The sequence below is a fragment of the Pseudonaja textilis genome, chromosome 13, assembly GCF_049901715.1.
Source record: "Pseudonaja textilis isolate UNSWEBS1 chromosome 13, rPseTex1.2, whole genome shotgun sequence".
Lineage (NCBI taxonomy): Eukaryota > Metazoa > Chordata > Lepidosauria > Squamata > Elapidae > Pseudonaja > Pseudonaja textilis.
In genome coordinates this window covers 19,254,776-19,275,970 of record NC_142002.1, presented here as the reverse complement: position 1 = coordinate 19,275,970, position 21,195 = coordinate 19,254,776, and the positions used below count along the sequence as shown (strand labels likewise).

The following is a 21,195-nucleotide window of genomic DNA, read 5'->3' as shown; positions in this document are numbered from 1 at the left end:
CGCAACCCTCGGCTTTGCAACTTTCCTATTGCTTCCCCCACCCTCCACCCTCCGCGCGCGCAATCCAAACAGTCCGGTCCAGCTTTCTGCGCGGAGAGAGAAAGAGAGGAGGGGGGAAAAACAAGGAGGACTGGAAGCGCCGGTGGCCTCCCCGGTTCCCGGCGGCTCAGGCTTAAGGGGGCCGGCTGGCCGTGCCAGGGCCGAGCCGGAGCGTCAAGGCGGCGCCCTCCGCGGCTGCCAATAGAGGGCGGCCGTAGGTTGGCCCGCCCGCCTGCTGCGTCCGCGGGTCGCCTTGCGCCCGGCGCCTTTGGCAAAAGTTCGCAGCTGCAGCAGCTGCGCCCGTGCGTCATGGAACAGTCCGGCGGCTGAGCTGCGCCCAGGAGCGCGGAGGCAGCCGAACCTTGTGGTCTCGCTACCCTACGGAAGAAGGAGAAGGTGGAGGAGGAGGAGGGGTACCCATTTGCGCCCCCCTCCCCGCCCCCCGAGAGACCCGGCTGCTGCTGCTGCTGCTGGCGCACGGAGGACCCCCTTGCCAGCCCCGCGGAGAGGCGGACGGGCATTGCGCCGCCCCAGCGAGGTGACGGCGGCGCTTGTTTGCTTGCTTGCATCGGAGCAGCGCAGCCGTGCGTCCCGTTTGGCTGCGCTCGAGGGGACCCGGATCGTGTTAGGTGCCTCGGCCGGCCGGCGCCACCAGAAGAGGGTTTCTGCCAGCGCCCTGTCCCTTGTCCCCGGGGCTGTCGCTCGTCCCTCCCGGAAGCGCCTGCGGTGGAACCGGTTGGACTGCCTGCCCGGCCACCCGTCGGCCCCGCGCGCCTCTCCAAAAAGGGGACTCCGCTGCCGCCACCCTCCGTCCCCTTTGTCTCCCCGCCAGTCCTGCAAACTTTCTTCCCGACTTCTCCAAGCTCTGCGGTGGATGGATGTCCTTTCTTCCTCTCCTGGCCTTCCACCCTCCTCCTCCTCCTCCTCCTCTTCCTCGCGCAATCGGCTTTCCCGGAGCTTTGCTGCCAAGTCAAGCGAGCGCACGGAAATCCAGGCTCCCAGGGCAACGACCCGCGTTCCTTCCTTTTTCTTCCTGACTTTTCTCTCTCTCTCTCTCCTAAATCTACCCTGATGGCGATCTGTTTTGAATGCTGCCCTGGTTTCTGAGCCGCTGGAAATCGACTAGGGAGAGCCAGAGCGAACAACAAAAGAGACCTCTTCCAAGCGCCCCGAGGGATTTTACGCTTGGCTGGTAGATCTGAATCGCTTTGCAGAAAGCTCTCCGGTGGGTTGGCAGGAGGAGAAGGACTCCTTGGTGGGTGACACGCTCTGCTTGCTTTGGGGTGCCTCCTTCCTCGCCCCAAAGTTTCAGATCCTGCAAAGAGGTAAAAACTTTCAATTTAGGGGGGCTGTTTTTCCTTCTCCCCCCACTTCCTCTCTTCCTTTTTTTTTTGTGTGTGGCATGGACAAAAAAACAAAACAAAAGGGTCGTGGTGGAGAGACAACAACAGATTCACGTGGACTTTGTTGTGTGTGTGGACTGAGGTGTGACCTCTGCACTGAGAGGAGTGATTTGTAGCTTGTTTTTCCTCCACCCTTTTGGGAGTCTGGTGGGTTTCCAATCCAGTCCAACTGGGATTATTATTCAGCCTTGCAAAACATTTCTGGTTTGTAACAACTGGAGCCTTTTCTTCCTGGTTTTTTTTTCCTCTTCCAGAGAGACTTGGGTTGAAAGCTTGAGAAATCCTGAATTTCTCTTTATTGTTAAAAACAAAACCAAAAAAAGACCCACAGGTTTTCTTAATTGTAGAGCAACCAGATTTAGAAGGTGCAGACCAAACATCTTCAGATCAAGATGCTTAATTCGGACCTGTAGTTTCAAGTCTTCCAAAAGAGACCCGAGAGATGGAGGGATAACCCATGGGCCGCTTTGATACGGCTACAGTCATGAGCCTTTTCTGGTTTTCCCAGTCCTGGCCTGAGGTTTTTGACCCCGAGGAGAATGCTGTTTGCTTTGCCCCATTCTTAACCTCCCTCCGCTGATTGGGGTAGCAACTGCCCGTCTTAAACCTCCTTCTCTGGAAGCACCAGGTGGTGTTTTTTCTTTGGACGTAGTCTTCTTCTGCTCTTCGTTTGAGTCTGCTTTGCAGGCCTTGCTAGCTTCCTGGGGACGGCCCCCTTTTCAACAGCACCCGGAGGGGGTCGGGGGTGGGGTGGGGCAGAGACCTGGCCGCCTCACCGGACACCCCCATGGCCATCCGAGCTCGAGCGCTTTACGATTTCCAGAGTGAGAACAAGGAAGAAATCAACATCTACGAGAACGAAGAGTTGGTACTTTTCAGTGAGAAGTCGCTGGATGGATGGCTGCAAGGCACCAACTCCCGAGGAGAGACGGGCCTGTTCCCCGCCTCTTACGTGGAGATCCTTCGCTCCAGGTCCTCCTCCACGTACACCAACAGCCCCGCTGGGTCTCCTGGGAATGGGTCCTCCTTCTACGTCTCCTCGTCCGCCCCCGGCATTGCCCACCAGGGCAGCTTTGAAGACGACGAGGATGACTGGGACGATTGGGACGACGAAAGCACGGTGGTGGAGGAGCCCAGGAGCGAGGCGGGAACCAACGGGCACCCCTCGCCGAGCCTGTCCTGCCCCAGGCCCTACACTCACCCCAACAACGTCGGGGGTCGGGCCAAGCCGTCTTTGGAAAGGCAGGACAGCATCGGGTCTTCCAAGAGAGGAAGTATGGTCAGCCGGAACCTCAATCGTTTCTCCAGCTTTGTCCGCTCTGGAGTGGAGGCCTTTGTTTTGGGGGATGTACCCATGATGGGCAAGATCGCCGAGGCCTACTACATAGACATGGGCGCGAAAGGCCCACAGTGGCGGTCCAACCCGCACCCTTTCCTCTGCTCCGTGGAAGAGCCCACCAAACAGACCAAGTTCAAGGGCATCAAAAGCTACATCTCCTACCGGTTGACGCCCAGCCATAGCAACTCGCCGGTCTACCGGCGCTACAAACACTTCGACTGGCTGTACAACCGCCTGCTGCACAAGTTCACCGTCATCTCGGTGCCCCACCTGCCGGAGAAGCAAGCCACGGGGCGCTTCGGGGAGGACTTCATCGAGAAGCGCAAGCGGAGGCTGATCTTGTGGATGGACCACATGACCAGCCACCCGGCGCTCTCCCAGTACGAAGGCTTCCAACACTTCCTCAACTGCGGGGACAACAAGCAGTGGAAGATGGGGAAACGCCGGGCAGAGAAGGACGAGATGGTGGGGGCTAGTTTCCTCCTGACCCTCCAGATCCCAACCGAGCACCAAGACCTGCAGGATGTGGAGGACCGAGTGGACACCTTCAAGGCCTTCAGCAAGAAGATGGACGACAGTGTCCTGCAGTTGACCAGCGTAGCTTCTGAGTTGGCCAGGAAGCACGTTGGGGGCTTCCGCAAGGAGTTCCAAAAATTGGGCAACGCTTTCCAGGCCGTCAGCCAAGCCTTCCAGATGGACCCGCCTTACAGCTTCGATGCCCTCAACAACGCCATCTCCCATACGGGCAAGACCTACGAGGTAGTGGGAGAGATGTTCGCAGAGCAACCCAAGAACGACCTGTTCCTTATGTTGGACACCCTTTCCTTGTACCAGGGACTCCTCTCCAACTTCCCAGACATCATCCACCTTCAGAAAGGTAAGTCCTCTCTTTTGTCGTCGTCCCCTGAAGGACTGAGATAACAAGGTGGCAGGACCCGCCTTGCGTGGGGTGTCTCTGGGGTGGGTTAGCGGGGCCGAGAGATTGGACAGCTGCTTTCCTGGTTTGGAGGCAGGCGGGAGCCAGGATTGTCAGGCTCATCCTGCAGCCTCTTCACCTTTCATCCCGTGGAAAGTCCCCGTGAGGCTTTCCAAAAGCCAGAGCAAACGTTTCAGCCCCCCAGGAGAAGGCAGGGAGTAAAAGGGATGCAAATGGCAGAGGGCAGAGAGTCTGGCTTTTGCAAGTGCAAATGCACCATGTAGGAACGAGGAGAGCAGCCTCTGGGGAATTCTGGGATTTGAAGTCAGAATAATAGAGTTGGAAGAGGCCGGCAGAGATTCTGCTACCTGAGACTTCTCAGAAGACAACAACCGAATGGAAAATGGCTGGTGACTTTCTCCCGCTGCACCATAGAGAGTATTTGTAACTTACTGCACCTCTGTATGGTTTGCCAGTTGCACAGGGGCAGATAGGAAAGCACTCCAGAGGGTTAATGTCATTGCCCAGAGGATCGTGGGTTGCCCTCTTCCCCTCTTTGGAAGAGCTTTATACCTCCTGCTTGCCTTAAGAAAGTTCAAAACATCCTCAAAGATCCATCTCATCCTGGGAACCCCCCCTTTTTTAAAAAAAACTATTACCATCCGGCAGACGGTACAGGATAATAATAAAAACAAGGACAAATAGGCTGCAATACAGCTTCTATCCCAGGGCAGTAACTCTACTGAATTCTACTGCATAGTGCAATATGAATGCAATATCGGGGTTTTCCGTTCAGTATGTGGAGTGTGAAGGATGTGCGTTTGTGTGTATTTTCATAATCATAATGTACACTGAAAATGGTATTTAATTTTGTTGGATGAGGTGCAGTGACAATAAAGTAAAGTAGCCTGTGGGGAATTATGGGAGTTGAAGTCAGAATAATAGAGTTGGAAGGAGACTCAGAGATCATCTAGTCCGGGGGTCTCCAACCTTGGCAACTTTAAGACTAGTGGATTTCAATTCCTGAAAAGCTGGCTGAGGAATTCTGGGAATTGAAGTCCACTAGTCTTAAAGTTGCCAAGGTTGGAGACCCCTGTTCTAGTCCAACCCCCTGGGATTTTACAGAGCCCAGAAATTCAACAATTACCTGATTCATTCATTTGGCTTAACACAAGCCCACCCCCAAATAAAATTGGGGAACCACTGGGTTGATCTAATTCCTACTTCAGCGAGAGGCCAATGTCCTCAATCCATCACCGATTCAGAAAAGAGAAGACAGAGATAAAGAGACGCCTAGCCGGAAACAAGATGGCTTGAATAAATCCGTCATTCAAATATTTCTAAGAAATGAAACGTTGGCTCTTTCTGGTTGGAAGAGAGGGGAAGGCAAAGGAGAGGCTGATCTCACAAACCAGTTGCCCCAGGGATCACGCCATTGCTCTGCAATACCTCCCAGGTGTGCTCCACCTGTTTTCCTTTTAAAATGAACAGGAAGTGGGGCCTGCTGGAAAGGTAACCCGATCCAGGTAAACCAGGAGAGAGGACATTGGCAGGGAGGGGGGCCTCTCAAGGCTGTGATGGCACGCAGCCACCTTGTCTTTGGATAACTGGGGGCATCGCTGGTCTTGCCTCACCTGTTGGGAGGGCACAGAAGGTTGGCAGGCGTTCCGAGGGCTCGGAAGGCAATTGGTGCGCTGGTGTGTCTACCTGTGGGAAAGAGAAGCCATTGGTTCCCACAGCAGGAGGAGGAGGAGGAGCGCTGGAAAGGGATCCCAGGTGTCCGGGAAGCCACTCTGGAAGACAAGTAGGGACAAGTAAGGGGGAGGGGCCTGTGAGTAAGCAGTGAGCAGCTGAATAGGAGGAGATAGGAGGAGAGAAAGCCCTTGACTTACAACGACAGCTGAGACAGGGATTTCCTTGGCTGTTGCTCAGTGAACGCCTGCTGTTGTTAAGTGAGTCACATGGCTTTTCGATATCCCCCCATTCACTCTGCTTGTCGGAAACTGTTGGGAAGTCACAAATACTGATTACATGAAGAAAGAGGGAGATTAGAGAGATGATAGAGTAGATTAGAGAGATACATAGGTAGGTAGATGATAGAGATATAGAGATAGACAAATAGATGATGGATGATATATCGTGATAGATAGCGATAGATATAGAGAAAGATAGATAGGTAGGTAGTGGTAGATAGATAGATGATAGATAGATAGATAGATAGATAGATAGATAGATAGATAGATAGATAGATGATGGGTGATAGATAGTGATAGGTAGATAACGATAGAGATAGATAGATAGATAGACAGACAGATAAATGACAGATAGATAAATAGATGATGGATGATAGATAGTACATAGGTAGATAGCGATAAATATAGAGATAGATAGATAAATAAATAGATGATACAGATAGATACATAGATGATAGATAGTAGATAGGTAGATAGAAAGTGATAGAGATAGATAGATAGATAGATAGATAGATAGATAGATAGATAGACAGACAGACAGACAGACAGACAGACAGACAGACAGACAGACAATAGACTCACACAAACACCCATGCACATATATACAGTTCCTCCACTCAGCCCTAAGGCAAGACAGAATTCCTCTGGAGGCGCAGAAGTGAGGAGAGCTCAGGCCAAGCCGCCTTCAAAGGAAGCCACGTCTCTGCCACGGAGCCTCTTCTGGAGAGGACGGAGGAAAGTCATCCGGGGTTCCCTGCAGAGAGAGCAGAAGAGAAGCTCCCCAGACATCCCTGAGCCACCTCCCTGGGGATATCTGACCTCTGTAGTGCAACTGCAGAAGGACAGAAGGCAGTGCCCCAGTCCCACCAACCTGAAGGCCTGAAGGAACCTCAGAAGGGCAGTGCAGAAAAAGCTGGCGTGTCCTTTTTTTTTTTAAACCCACAAGTTTTGAGGCTGGGCGCCTGCGTGGATGGATTCCGACAAGGTTAGCTTTTGTCCATGGACGTTTTAGCAGGTCGGAAAGCCTCCTGGACGGAAGTTCTCCAACCAGGAAGCGTGGGAGAGCTTGTCGGAGCAGGTCGAACCGGCTGAAGGCAAACACTGGCTTTAGCCGGAGGTTAGAGGAACAAGCGCCGGAGATTAAAGCTGACTCTAAAGATAGAGCCATGCTCTTAATACATCTCGGGACAGACAGGTAGGGAGGTACTCTGATCGGCTTTGATAGGGTGGCTTCCACCTTCTTACGTTTGCACTTGGACCTCGGAGGGAAGCGGAAGGACGATCTTGGCTGCAAAAAAACCCCAAACCCTTGCAGGTTGCAGGAATGGAGTGAGTTCCTTTCCAGTGGAAAAAAATCTTGGATTGTTGGAGAGCCACAGAGAGCAATTCTTGCCAGTTTTTTATTTTATTTTATTCTTTTGCAAGTTGCTTTTTTTCAGGATAAAGAAGGCTTGGAACAGAGGTCCCCAAACTTGGCCACTTTAAGACTTGCGGACTTCAACTCCCAGAATTCCTCAGGCAGTTTATGGTTTATTAAAGGCTGATGGTTAAGGATCTCAGCTGCAATACAGGGCAATTCATCTCAATATTTAGGACAAGGTTGTCCAATCTTGGCAAGGCTTGGCTGGCTGAGGAATTCTGGGAGTTGAAGTCCACAAGTCTTAAAGTGGCCAAGTTTGGAGAGCCCTGGTGTATACACGCGAGGGATCATCCTTCATTTAGATAGATGTATATGAAAAGGCTGTCCATATTCATCCCATCAAAACGTTTTGAGTTGGGCTTAGCTGGCTGAGGAATTCTGGGAGTTGAAGTCCACAAATCTTAAAGTTGCCAAGTTTGGAGACCTCTGGCTTGGAACAACGCTTCGAGAAATACAGGGCTTTGCAAACAGGCCACAGTATATCGTCACAACTGCAGAACACAGATAGCTCTCAATGTATTGATTTAGTCTCTGTTCAAAGTTGGAATGGCACCGAAACAAATGATGGTCCTCGCACTTCCGACCATCCCTATGCCCACGTCAGAATCTGATTGGCAACCAAGCATGTATCTCTGATGGTTGCGGCCTCTCTAGGTCACATGACCACCCTTGGTGACCTACCCTGCTGACCTCTTAAAAGTCAATGGGAAGTGCCAATTCACTTAAGGACTACACGGTTCACTTAAGAACTGCAGTGGTTTAACTCAGCCGTGGTGAAAGGGTCCTAAAATTGGGCCTTGCTTAGCAGTGGAAATCCTGCTCCCAGTTTTGGCCATAAGATGAGGACTACTGTACCTGTTTGGTAGGACAGAGTTTCTCAATTTTACTAACTTGGAAGACCGGTGGACTTCAACTCCCAGAATTCCCCAGCCAGCATGCCCCCCCCCCCTGCTTCTAATGCCCATTCGGTAGGATTCCGTTAAACGGAGGTTTTATGAAGTGTGTATTGACAATTCAGGTGTATGAGAGACAAGACCTAACATCTTTTCCACTGTTGGAAGTTAAAACCCAAATATCCTAGGAAATGTTAAAAAAGGCAGAATATTTCCCCTAAAAAGAGTAGAAACTCAGCCCTCAGCCCTCAGCCCTCACCTTTGCTAATGGGCCATTACTCTGGCCTAGGCCAGCCTATTTTACATAACAAAGATCTTCAGGTGGAGCTATAGGAATTGCCCAAAGCCCTTTCCAAGCCTGGAGCTCAGGACAGCCTACAGAGTTGCCCCTGCCTGGCCCCATGGGAGTCTGACAACCGATCAGAATACAAGGTCAAATTGAAATCCCAACAGAGCATATAAAACCCAGGCACTTTTAGCATCTCAGCCCTTCCTTCTTTGGAGCTTCCAAGGCACGTGGTTCTGTCCAGCATTAAACCATGTTTCCAAACAGCCTCCATGTTTCCAGTGTCTTTTCCTCTACTTGGAACTGAACCCAGAAAGATGATTCTTCCAACACTACATCCCAGACTAATCTCTGCAGAATTACTCAGGAGTTGTTTTTTTAAAAGGTGTTAAAAGGCTGTGCTTCTTCCCTTTGTATAGGACTGTAATAAACCTGGATTACATTTCCACTGCAACGATAGGAATAACTCAGGCTCCTTCCGCATCTAGGCGTCTGCAATAGTTATGCAGATCAGCGGGTAATTCAGTTGAAAACGCCTCCTCTTTATTTTTCTACTAGGTGGAGAACAATTTGCTTCTTTTTCCCTTACACTCATTAGATTTTGGGGGGTTGGATTGGGACCTACAACTTGGTAGATCGGGCCCAAGGTTTTTGCAACACACTTAACTACACTGCGTGCCTCGTTTAATGTCTGTACTAGGCATCCATCAGCCCTGACCTTAGCTGTGTGGCTGCTCTGACCCACGCCCTTTTCCAACAAATCGAAACAAAATCCCAAAGGAACAGAAACCTTTTAATGTTTCTGCAAAATAGTTAGGTGTGATAAGCACAAGCCTTACCAAACTGTGTGAGAGGCCCAAAAGGTAACAGACAAGAAATAATTTGCAATACAAAAATCTTCTAATATGAACTCAGGATACTGGAATGTCCACGAGGTGGAGTTTCAAAACGTCTTTGCCTTCTGCAAAGAACATTCATTTCACACCTGGCTTTTATCTGCTTGAAGGAGGGGCCGTGACCTTGCAGCCTTACTCCTGAGTTGCCCATGCTGTTGCAACTGCTCTTTCCTGCGAGCAACCTTGCGTGCACGTGCACTTGGCACAGGCTCCTCAGGAACCTCCTCACTGCTGCTGCCAGCCCCCACAATCTCTGAAGGCAGCAGTCCACTCTCTAATGGTCCTGGCCCCTCATATGAACCCTCGCTCTCCTCAGCCATCCACACCTGCTGCCGGCTAACCACAACAGTGGCCAGGTTTAATATTTAAAAGGCTGCCCAGTTCAAAACATACAAAGGGCCACTGAGCAGAGTTGCACATTTTTCTGTGCCATGCCACACAAGTGTCTTATCTCATTAACTCAAGTTCCTGACATCAGCGGAAAACTAATATTAACAGAGGCACCATTCATGTCTGTGCCCAAGTCACACTTCCTTCACAGCATCCACACCGCACTCACGCTGAGCATTTGGATGGCCGCGTTCTGTTGGACCCGTGCTTCTCAACGGTGGGAACTTTCAAAGGCTGTGGACTTCAACTCCCAGAATTCCCCAGCTAGCACGAATGAATTTTCTGCTCCCCATTGTGGTCGAAAGTCGAAAAATTAGCCAAGCGCCTGAATTTGGATCATCTGACCGTGGGGATGCTAACAATCATAAGTGTGCAAAATGGTAATAAGCCCCTTTTTTCAGTGCCGTTGTAACTTTGGTCACTGAACAAACTGTGGTTAAGTCAAGGACTACCTGTGTTTTAATACTATCTGCAAAAGAAAAAAAGAAGGAAAAATAGAATAGAACAGAACAGAACAGAATAGAATAACAGAGCTGGAAGGGATCTTGAAGGTCTTCTAGTCCAACCACTACCTAGGCAGGGAACCCTAGACCATTTCAGACAAATTGTTGTCCAGTCTCTTCTTAAAAGCCTCTAGTGATGAAGAACCCACAACCTCTGAAGGCCAGTCGTTCCACTGGTTAATTGTTCTGACTGTGAGGAAATTTCTCCTCAGTTCTAGGTTGCTTCTGTCTTTGATTAGTTTCCACCTGTTGCTTCTTGTCCTATCCTTGGGTGCTTTGGAGCAGTGGTTGCCAACCAGTGGGCCGGGGACCACTGGTGGTCTGCGAGAAAATGTTGGTGGTCCACAGAGAAATGTCACCCCCCAAAGCAATTAATCCAGGCTGCGCAGTAACACAAAGAGAAAGAAAGACTTCTGCTGCTTCTGCTGCTTTCCTTGCATGAAGCCAAAAGTCTCTCTCTCTCTCTCTCTCTCTCTCTCTCTCTCTCTCTCTCTCTTTCTCTTTCTCTCTCTCCCTGAGAACAGAGCTGGAGATGGCATCCTGCGATCCCAAATAAAGAAGGATTAATTGGTAGGAAAATGGGGTGGGGAATTGTCCTGCATGCTTTTGGGGGGATTTTCCCGGGGTCTCTCATCCATGGGATTTAAAATTATGAGTTTGGTGGTCCCTGAGGCCCAAAAGGTTGGTGACCTCTGCTTTGGAGAATTAAAGGGCTCCCTTTTCTTTGTGGCAGCCCTTGAGATATCAGAAGCCTGCTACCAACTCACCCCTAGGCCTTCTTTTCATCAGATTAGAAATACCCAATTCCAGCAACTGTTCTTTATATGTTTTAGCCTCCAGCTCTCTAATCCTTTTCGTTGCTCTCCTCTGCACCCTTTGTAGAGTCTCCACATCCTTTTTACATCGTGGCAACCAAGACTGGGTGCAGTCTTCTAAGTGTGGCCTTACCCAGGCATTCAAAAACTATTGAAAATGCTTGTGCGTGCAGCAGATGCTCCCCGAGACTCTAAAAATCTATGAACTGACAGCAGAAGGATTTGAAATTTGGACAGGTGTGAGAGGATTTGCTCTCTGTCCCCCGAGCAGTGCATTCCATAAGGGGAACTGGGGACAAGGTTGCCAGGCTGGTGTGGTTTATCTCCCCGGTGATTCATACACAAACGCCAAAGCCACACCTGTGGATTCAAGGTGAAGTTGGCTCTGGCTGAGGGATTCTTTTCTCCCCAAAGTCTGAATCACAGGGGGAGGGCAAATGTTTGCAGGCCCTGTGGCGTGTAAGGGGAAGGTAGCAACGAAGGCCCCGTCGTTTGCAAGAACGTCAGCAAGACAAGAGTTGCAGCTCAGGAGAAGCTGTAGTTCAGGGAACAAACCACGATTGGCTGGGTCGAGATGTAGCTGGCATGTTGTATGTGACACCATGGATGGGTTCACCCAGGGACTCAAACGGCAAACGTGGGTTGACTCACCAGAGACGGTCAGCTTTTATCAAAAAAAAAGGCAATCACGAATATCCCGAAGAGGATTTTCAAAGACAACTGGGCTTGGGTGGTTTTTCCTTGGAAATGTTTCGCTTCTGATCCAAGATGCTTCTTTGGATCTCAGAAATTCCTTGGACGAGAAGCGAAAGAGTGCAAAAAAACAAAACCCAAGGAAGTCCAGTTGTCTTTTGGAAAAGCCCCTTTCGGACAACCACGACCTGGATGAGTGAGAATCTCCTGAGGCAATCATGATTTTGACATAGGCAGACGTGGAGAAAAGGGGGAGCTGGATATCTTACCTGCCTCCCCCCCAAATTCCTCGGCATGATCGAATGAAATAAGGTGGATGATAATGATGGTGGTGATGAAGTCTAAACAGATACTCTTCCAGCTCATGAATTAAAAGCAAGTCTTCCCCAGACACCACAAACCAGAAGTTTCATTGCACATTTTCCATTTAGCAAATCTGTGAGCTACGACTCACTTCGTTACCCAAAATTCACTCCTTGCCTTTGAAATCAGCTCAGGAAATCCAAGGCCTTTGACTCAAATGGGCAACTTAAAGGGATGCTTGCAGAACTTTTATTTAACTGTTGGCCATTGTAGACTTGTAGACTTCCTTGATGTTAGAACAACCAGTCCGCGGTCCAATTTGCCTCCAGAAGTTGTGTGTCATGCCCCTGTCGGAATCTGACTCGGAGGAGAAAGCCAAACAGTTGACAGGGAGTGGGAGTGTGGCTCCATTGGCTGTGGAAGAAACTGGGGAAGGGCACAGCCTGACTGGACAGAGCAGGGGAGAGGGAGGACAAGGGTGAGGGAATTCAGAGGAAGACCCAGGCCCTCTTCATCTAGGGCACGCAGGGAGAAACAGAGAAGGGAGCAACGTGAGTTGCGTGGCTTATGGGGGAGGAAAGGGCTCTGATTCCCTTCATTAGCTGCAGCTGGGTACACAGTGTATAAAAAAAGGAAGCGTGCAGCAAGCTGTTGGGAGCAAATGTGAATTTATCTTGTATCGTTGTGGCTTCTCTGTGTTCCTGGCATCTTCCCAACTGTGTGAGTTTTGCCGTGCTTTCAAGTCTGAAATTCTTTCTCCTGCCCTGCCAAATGAATTACTTCAGGTTGGTTGGTTTGGATTTTAAGTTACAGTTTGTATGTACCTTGTTTTGGGCTGAATTTTCTACAGTTAAAGGCTGTTCCTGGGAGAGTGTTTTTCTCCAGCCGAAGGTAACCTGGACATTGGGGGCAAAGTTGGAGATAATAAAGGGACTCTTCTTGCTTATTTGACTGTGTGGCCTTTGTGCCACGCCCCTTTGGGTCATCACATTGTGATCGTTCCATCTTGAAGAAGAGATTAGACAGTTGTTTTGTCTGAAATGGTATAGGATCTCCTGTGTGAGAAGAGGTTGGACTAGAAGACTTCCAAAATCCCTCCGATCTCCATTATTATGATTAGCCCAGTTCTCTTCATGCTCAAACAGTCTTTCCTCTCACTTGCCCGACTCAACGTTGGTCAGTGTGATCTTCGGAGGCCTTTTATAACCTTGGTGAACTGTCCTTTTGCTTCTCTCCCCCACCACAGGTGCGTTTGCCAAAGTGAAGGAGAGCCAGCGGATGAGCGACGAAGGGAAAATGGACCAGGAGGAGGCGGACGGGATCCGGAAGCGTTGCCGAGTGGTTGGCTTTGCCCTGCAGGCCGAAATGAATCACTTCCACGAGAGGCGCATCTTGGACTTCAAAAAGATGATGCAGTCCTACATCCGGGAGCAGATTGTCTTCTACCAGAGAGTCAGCCAGAAGCTGGAAGAGACGCTGAGGAGGTACGACAGCCTCTAGTAAGCCCGCCAGATATTGGAGCTCAGGATGGTCCTGAATGCTAACCGTGCCCTCAGCTGGGATGAGCATCAGTGACTGCGTTTCCTTCTCCGCCTCTGGGAAAGGGAGGTCTTCTCCTTGTGGTGGACCATGGGAGGTCCATTCCATTGACTTGTGCTCTCCACCATCTTCACGAGGCTAAACTTTGAGCGCCGAAAGGGAAACTCGTAGCTCCCCTGTCGTGACCAAAGCTTGGGATGGGGTGGTCCCCACCCATTCTCTTCCAATCGCAAGGACCCCGCCCAGAATCATTGCACAAAAGACATTTTGACGAGCGGAATTCTTTTCCTCAAGAAGAGCCGAGCTTTTGGCTTCCTATAGCCTTGTTTTGTTTACAGAGGAAGTAAAAGAATTTGCTTTCCAAAGGAAATGTAGCTTTTCGCTCTAGCCAGCTTTCTTTTTTTCCCTCTCTCTCTCTCAGGCTTGATTTTTTTTCTGGAAACACACCAAAAGAAAAAGAAAAAAAAAGCACACAACTTAATTTATCCAGATCCTTTCCAACACCAGCACTTCCCGTTCTCCTCCAGAAAAGGAACAAATTCAGGGTGAACCCAGTTCAGGGTTGTTGTTTTTTTTCTTCTCAAGGGAGGACGATCTTGCAGCGCAAGAGAACAGAGAGCGAAAAATGGAGGCGAAGTGGAAGGGACGCAAAGGTTGGCACGCCAAAAACGGCTCTTTTGAGGAAGTCGCACAAGCAGCACACGCTCGCTTCTGACGTTCTATTGCTGGTAGTCCTCGACTTAACGACCACAGCTGGGCCCAGAATTTCTGTTGCTAAGTGAGTCCGGTTGTCAAGTGATTCTACCCACCCCCCATGTTATGACTGTCGGGTTTCCAAGTGATGAAACTCGTTCTTGACGTAGTCGTTAAACAAACCTCTGCAATTAAATTAGTCCCACGGTCATTAAGCGAGCCTGGTTTTCCCATTGACTTTGTTCACCAGATGGTTGCAAAAGAGGATCAGGGGTCCCCCCGGGACACCACAACTGTCCTAAATACAGACATCTGAATTTGGACCACAGGGATGCTGTCAGGGTTGTTGGAGTAAATACCGGTCGTAAGTCATTTCCCCCCAGTGCCGTTGTAACTTTGAGCGGTCACTAACCAGACTGTTGTAAGTCAAGGACTACTTGGATATAGACATACAAGGAATAGGCATGCATTTTTATAGCCACTCACCTCTGCACTCGCCCGAGTAAATCCAGAGTTACTATTTTTTTTTCCTCCTCTGAAATCAGAGCAGACCTCAGAAACAGCAGTTGTGCGTTCTGGATTTGCGATCTGCAAGACGGACGTTCAGATGTCCAAGTTGGATGGTGTCTGTTTTTGTTTTTGTTTTAAAAAAAGGTTTTCTCCTCTCTGTGGTGAATAGGACTCAGATATGGATGTCGTACATGGCCTTAAATCAAGAAATGGCTGCTTGGGACTCAATGTTTCTCCTCTGACCTGCTGTGATCCACTTCTTCTTTTCCTTCTCTTGATCTCCAAAGAATTGGGGGTTGAATCGGGTGGGAAATGTTTGGCGAATAAAACCTGGGGTCTGGGAGATAAACGAGAGCTTGGTCTTCATTGTCTTCGGGGCGAATCCTCAGCTAAGACCACAAAGGAGGCCCAACGTTTACGTTTGCTAAGTGAGAAATTTTGTTCATGAGTTTCGGTTCCTGTTTTGTGGCTTTTCTAGCCGCTGTTATTAAGCAAATCCCCGCGGTTCTCCAGTTGGTAACCCGGTTGTTACGTGAATTTGGCTTCCCCGCTGACTTGTCAGAAGGGTCTCCAAAGGAGGTCAGATGAGCCCCAGGACGCTACAACTGTCCTGAATATGAGTCAGTGGCCAGGCTGTTGGATTTTGATCCAACGGCCATGGGGGAAGCTACAACAGTTGCATGAAAAATGCTCCTTTTTTTTTCAGTGCCGTTGAAACTTTGAATGGTCCCTAAGCAAACTGCTGTAAGTTGAGGACTTGCTGTACCTGTGCTCCTTGCAGAGGGCAGAGAATTGTAGGGAAGGAACTGGGCAGACCCAACGTTTGAGGGCGCTCCCTTCCCAGGACAGGGAGGTGGAGGGCAGGGGAAGCGGCAAACGTCACTGGAGCTGGAGGTCTTTGGGGGAATCCATTGCAAGTTTGAATGGTTGCTGAGCAACCGGTTGTAAACTGAGGAGTACCTGAATTCCTCGCAGGGGCAGGGAATTCTAGGGAAGGAGCTGGACACACGCAGCTATTGAAGGCACTTCCTTCCCAGGACAGGGAGGTGGAGTGCAGGAGGACCTGCAAACGTCACTGAGCTCTGGACAGTCAGTTGGCTGGATGCCGCCGGCTTTGTTTTCTGCAGGGAGATTTCGCAGATAATCAAAAGTGAGGAAAGGAACCCAGCCAATCCAAATTGTCACCCAGGGCAGAGAAGGAAACAATTAGTCTTGTTGGGGAAACAGACTCCAAAACATGCCTGTGACCCCAGGACGAGCAACGGACGGGGCTTATTGTTGTGTCAGGAGCCTGGCAGACGGAGGCCGTAACCTGTCTTCCCTGGGAAATAGGAGGAGGCCCCAAAACAAGCAAGGAAACCATTTTACACCCAGATCCAGATCGTTTCTTATTTTGCATGGAATCCTCAGGGGGGTGTACAAGCTTGTTGCAGCTTCGAGAACCTGGTTACAACCGTCGCATGAATAAGGTCTCCAAATTGGGCTATCCCACCCTGGGTACATTGTGGGTGTTCAGTTGGGGGTAGTGCTCCTCATTAATATTCAGCCGCGGGTGTCATAATCTTGTTGCCAGCAAGCCGTGAGCCAAAAATCAAATTCCAAGTCTCAAGTTTTTTTGAAGTCCAAGGATGTTGGGTTGAGGAGGTTTTTTTTTTTGGCTCTTCCATCTGAGCTTCCAAACTCACACCTGTACTTTGGGGGTAGGTGGGTGGGGGACAGAAAAGAGAGAGGGGGGGAGAATCCCCATTTCCCATCTCCAAATCTCAAATATTTTCCCCGGAGCAGCCTAGTAAGCCAACATCCCTTCACCCTTCGCTGTCCACATCCTAGCGATTTTGTCGGTCTCCTTTTCCAGGCAAAATTAGCTTGTGGAAAACCACAGTGAAAATTGCATTCCTGCTCTTTTGGTGGTTTTGCAAAAGGATGACCAGTTATTGTGTCTGGTTTTTTATTTTATTTTTAAAAAAGCTATTTCTCTCCCAAAGGGTAGTAAGAGCAATTGGTAGAATGGATTGCTGTGTTCAACACAACAGGCAAGGCAAACGATCCAACACCCAATGCAACAAACTCTATGGGCCTGGGACACGTACGCACACAGTGTCTTTTTAGAAGGAAAATTTGCAGGCTTTTTTTTTTTTTAAAGTGATTTGTATACAAGGTGGAAAGGAGGATCCCCACCGAGAAAGGCAAAACAAATGAAGGAATCCAGAAGTTGAGGTGGGCAGATTCCAGGCAGCTGGATTAGATTCTTCGTAGGTGAAGAAGGTGGCATTTAATTTCATTGCAAGAGGTGCAATGCCAATAAAGTAAACTAAACTAAACTAATTAAACTAAAACTAAACTAAATTGGATGTATGAATGTGCCAAACCTGGAACGATGAGGAATCCTTGACAATTCAATACCAGGAGCTGCTTGGTGGTCCTTGGTGCCCCCTGAGCTTGGTTGTTTTCTTGGCAGACGTTTCATGACCCAGCTAGGTAACATCATCAGTGCTATAAAAGAATGGGATTTAGAGAGGGGAGGAGGAGGAGGACTGTAGAGTCCTTGGAGCTCTCTGAACTTGCTTGTTTTCTTGCAGACGTTTCATGACCCAACTAGAGCTACATGCAATTGCTTTTCTGCTACCTGCATTTGACAAACTCCCAGCGGCGCCCGGCAAAGATCAGGGAATTTGTGCCCCAATCTGAGACAAATTGAGGAAAGGTCGTCATCCCGCACCAGAGGCTCTTGTTTCTTGTCAACCCCCCCCTCGCCTCCCCCACCCACCCCCAAGAGTCTCCTTGCTCAGGATTTTAGAGTGTGTTGTTCTGTCTAAAAATTCCTTGGCAGCAGCTTTGCAGAAAGAAGTTCAATGATCTTTGGACCGGAAGGAGCAGATTCCTGCCTCTGCTTATCGAAAACATGTCGCTTGTGCTCTCTAAAGAAGACTTTTCAAGTCCGGTGAGGCTTCAGACTTTGGCTCCGCACACTGAAAAAGAAGTACAAACATTCAGACTCTGAGATCTAATTATAAACCCTGCGCTAAGCCATAGCTACACATTATAGCTGTGTAGGGATTCTCAACCCTGACACCTTGGAGCTGGATGGACTTCAACTCCCAGAATTCTCCATCCAGCAATTCCAGGAATTGGAAGTTCATCCATCTTCAAATTGTGGGCTCAATTATTGTCATAACCCAAAAACTGTGCTCTAAATCAGGGGCCTCCAACCTTCACACCTTGAAGCTGGGTGGTCTTCAACTCCCAGAATTCTCCAGCCAGCCATTTCGGGAATTGGAAGTCCACCCATCTTCAGGTTGTCAACTTGGAGAAACGTGGTTTAGTGTGTTCTGCCAAATCCATCCTGCTTCCTTAGTTGATGGCTTCCAAGCTGGAAATGTGGAACGGGGTTAAGCCGGTTGTGCAAACGTACAAGAGGTGAATATGCCCAAGGCTACATAAGAGCCATGGTGGCGCAGTAGTTAGAATGCAGTATGCCGGGCAAACTTCTGCTCACAGTCTGGAGTTCAAGTCTGACTGGCTCAAAGTTGACTCAGCCTTCCATCCTTCCGAGGTGGGTACAATGAGGACCCAGATTGTTGGGGGCAAGAGGCCGACTCTGCAAACCGCTTAGAGAGGGCTGGAAAGCACTGTGAAGCGATATATAAGTCTAAATGCTCTTCCTTCCTTCCTTCCTTCCTTCCCTCCCTCCCTCCTTCCTTCCTTCCTCCTCCCTCCCTCCCTCCCTCCCTCCCTTCCTCCCTCCTTCTTCCTTCCTTCCTTCTGTGCAATGGTGTATTAACTATTAAGCAGGCCAGAGGTGGTATTCAGCCGCTTCGGACCAGTTCTGCAGAATCTGTAGCGGAAATTTTGAGTAGTTCAGGGAACTGGCAAATGCCACCTCTGACTGGTCCAGCCAACCCCATCTATTCTCCGCCTCCCATTGAGTCCCAGCTGATTGGCTGGGTCTTCTTTGGTTTCCCTATACTGGAGAACGGAGCTGGAAAGCAGGTTAGCGGGGTGGGGAGGGAAGGGGGATTTTGCAGTAGCCTTTCCCTGCCACGCCCACCAAGCCACGCCCACAGAACCGGTCGTGAAATTTTTTTGAATCTCACCACTGAAGCAGACTAAGGCCCAAAGGGGGCACCGCAAAAACTTTTACGCAGCCTAAGCTTGGCTTCGTTTATCCAGTAGGTACCCGGGAGGGGGTGCACTAAGATTTGTCAGTGCTTTGGGCACCAGTGAGCCTTCATCCGCCACTGCTTCCGTGATGGTGCAATGGTTAGAATGCGGTATTTCCGGCCGACTCTCCCCGCTGTCGGTAGTTCGATCCTAACCAGCGCAAGGTTGATTCAGCTTTGCATCCTTCCAAAAATCTGGGTACAGTGAAGACCCAGATTGTCGTTGGGGGCAAGTGGCTGGCTCTGTAAACCGCTTAGTGGGGGCTGTAAAGCACTGTGAAGCGGTATATCAGTCTTCAGTGCTATGGCTTCCTTCCGGGCTTTTCTGAGGAGCAAACAGCCAGGCTGCAGAACTTTTGCGCAGGCTGGGCCCCGTTTGGGTTCTTGTTTTTTTTTTTTTTTTTGCGATGAGCAGCGAAAGCAAAAGAATCTGCACCCTGCGTGCCTTTCCATGCCCGGTTTGCCGCAGAGAGGGTGACCTCAGAGGTAAGGCATGCAGGCAAGCGGGAAGCCAGCCACAGGCCAGTACATGCGTCCTCGTGGGCTCTGCCTCTGAGAAAGACGTTCTCTGCAGAAACCGCAAACAAACAAGCTCTTTCTTTGCACGCGGATGGAGGCTGCCGAGATCGATTGGCATGTACTCTGGGGCTTTAAGAGGCAGCTGTCAAACGGGGGTGAGGGTTCAATCTTCAGAGGAGGAGGAGGAGGAGGAGGAGGAGGAGGAGGAGAATGGGCTGGGGGCTGCAGGCACTCAGTCAGAATTTGTCCTTTGATTAGCAGAATGTGGGCAGCGGAGGAAAGATAGCTGGGTGGAGATATAAAAAATAAGATGGTTAAAGGATACATTGGAGATGATCTACCATGGGGGTCTCCAACCTTGGCCACTTTAAGCCTGGTGGACTTCAACTCCCAGAATTCCCCAGCCAGCATGTTGGGAGTTGAAGCCCACCTATCTTAAAAGTGTGCTGACTGGGAATTCTGGGAGTTGAAGTCCGCAAAGCTGGCTGGGGAATTCTGGGAGTTGAAGTCCGCCAGAAGTGGCCAAGATTGGAGACCCCGATCTAAAACACATAGGTAGTCCTTGATTTACAACAGTTGGCTTAGTGTCTGAAGTTCCAGAGGCAATGAGAAAAGGGACCTATGACCATTTTTCATACTTATGACTGTTGCAGCATTCCCACGGTCATGTGATCTGCATTCAGACGCTTGGCAACTGACTTGTACTTATGACGGTTGCAATGTCCCCAGGAGGTCACTTGATCCCTTTTTGTGACTTACTGACGAGCAAAATCAATGGGAAGACTCACTCAACGACCATCTGACTAATTTAACAACTGCACTTAACAACTGTGAAATGGGTCAAAAACTCACTTAACAAAATGTCTCACTTAGCTACTTAAATTTTGGGCTGCATGGTGATCGCAACTTCTATCTACCTGGATCAATAACCTTGGGTCCTCCTTGATCAATCCTCCAAGGATAATTTTTCACCATTCCTCACCGGGTAAATGGAAGATCAGAGGAGCTGAAATCCCCCCAAAACCAAAGCAGCATTTCTCAAATTTGACAGCTTTTAAGATTTGCCCAGAATTCCCCAGTCAGCAAGCTTTAAGCTGGGTGAACTTCAACTCCCAGAATTCCCCAGCCAGCACATTTTAAGATAGGTGGCCTTCAACTCCCAACATGCCAGCTGGGGAATTCTGGGAATTGAGGTCAACCCCTTTTAAAGTTGGCCAGATTAAGCAACTCTAAACTTAGAGTGTGTTTGGTTGGTCAACTCCAGCGGCTGTTAACCAAGTTGTAGTTTGATTGGGTCGCTTTCGTTTTCTAAATTCAGGCCACTGCCCAGCTGCCAAGAGATCATGCCACGAACCAGATGATGTGCAGTGAAATGGTCTATACTTGGAAGAAGACCAGCGACCCAAGTAGAGTCAACAAAGGAGTAGAGAAATGAAACAAAACTAAATAAATACACGTTGGCATTCGAGGCAGAGCACCAAAAGAATACGTGTCACCAAATGTACTCTGACCTCCAACAGTGCTGGATGATACGGTAGGAAGCTCAGAAAACAGAGGCCGGAGTACCTCCTTCCAACATTTTTTTTGCTTTGCATCCCATCTCTATGGCAACCAGCTGTTGTCATGAGAACTGAATGTGGTTTAGCAAAAGCAAAATCTCCAATTTTGACATGTCTTTGGAATAGTTGGGGCAGGGTGCTCTGCAGGTACCCTACTTCACCTCTGGTTTTTGGTCTTCTGCTAACACTACAGGTTAGGTGGCTTCATCACAGCTTCCCTGACTATTCTTTGTCCATATCCGTGTTTCTCAACCTTGGCAACTTTGAGCTTCTGTGGATGTCAAGTTGAGGTCCACTTTGCCTTTTGTGGACCTCAGCTTGCAGTCCGCCCAGCTGAAAGCTGCTA

At 49.4% G+C, this 21,195-nt stretch overlaps 1 protein-coding gene and 2 long non-coding RNA genes across 4 annotated transcripts; 2 read left to right on the top strand and 1 right to left on the bottom strand.

Moving 5' to 3' along the window:
- Window positions 1-162: 162 nt before the first annotated feature.
- On the top strand, window positions 163-14,960 carry SNX33 (sorting nexin 33). Of its 2 annotated transcripts, XM_087941649.1 has the most exons (3): window positions 281-1,364; window positions 1,697-3,658; window positions 13,116-14,960. In XM_087941649.1, exons 2-3 carry the CDS (start codon window positions 2,230-2,232, stop codon window positions 13,367-13,369), a joined length of 1,683 nt encoding a protein of 560 aa, XP_087797775.1. In that variant the 5' UTR covers window positions 281-1,364; window positions 1,697-2,229; the 3' UTR covers window positions 13,370-14,960. The 2 variants fall into 2 exon arrangements, with proteins under 2 accessions (XP_026565251.1, XP_087797775.1); XM_026709466.2 differs by having other exon boundaries at window positions 163-3,658.
- On the bottom strand, window positions 4,571-6,483 carry LOC148124743 (uncharacterized). Its single transcript, XR_015745134.1, has 4 exons — window positions 6,253-6,483; window positions 5,590-5,700; window positions 4,806-5,490; window positions 4,571-4,687 (listed from the first exon to the last, which is right to left on the bottom strand). It is a non-coding gene; the product is annotated as an uncharacterized LOC148124743 (long non-coding RNA).
- A 1,386-nt stretch (window positions 14,961-16,346) lies between the features above and the next one.
- Window positions 16,347-20,756, top strand: LOC148124742 (uncharacterized). The gene is made up of 2 exons (XR_015745135.1): window positions 16,347-18,164; window positions 20,609-20,756. It is a non-coding gene; the product is annotated as an uncharacterized LOC148124742 (long non-coding RNA).
- Window positions 20,757-21,195: the final 439 nt, after the last annotated feature.

Bases quoted from the DNA above. Each gene is read 5' to 3' on its own strand.
- SNX33 (XM_026709466.2), top strand. From the start codon at position 2,230: ATGGCCATCCGAGCTCGAGCGCTTTACGATTTCCAGAGTGAGAACAAG. The intron at 3,659-13,115 runs GTAAGTCCTCTC...CCCCCACCACAG, and splicing joins CATCATCCACCTTCAGAAAG to GTGCGTTTGCCAAAGTGAAG.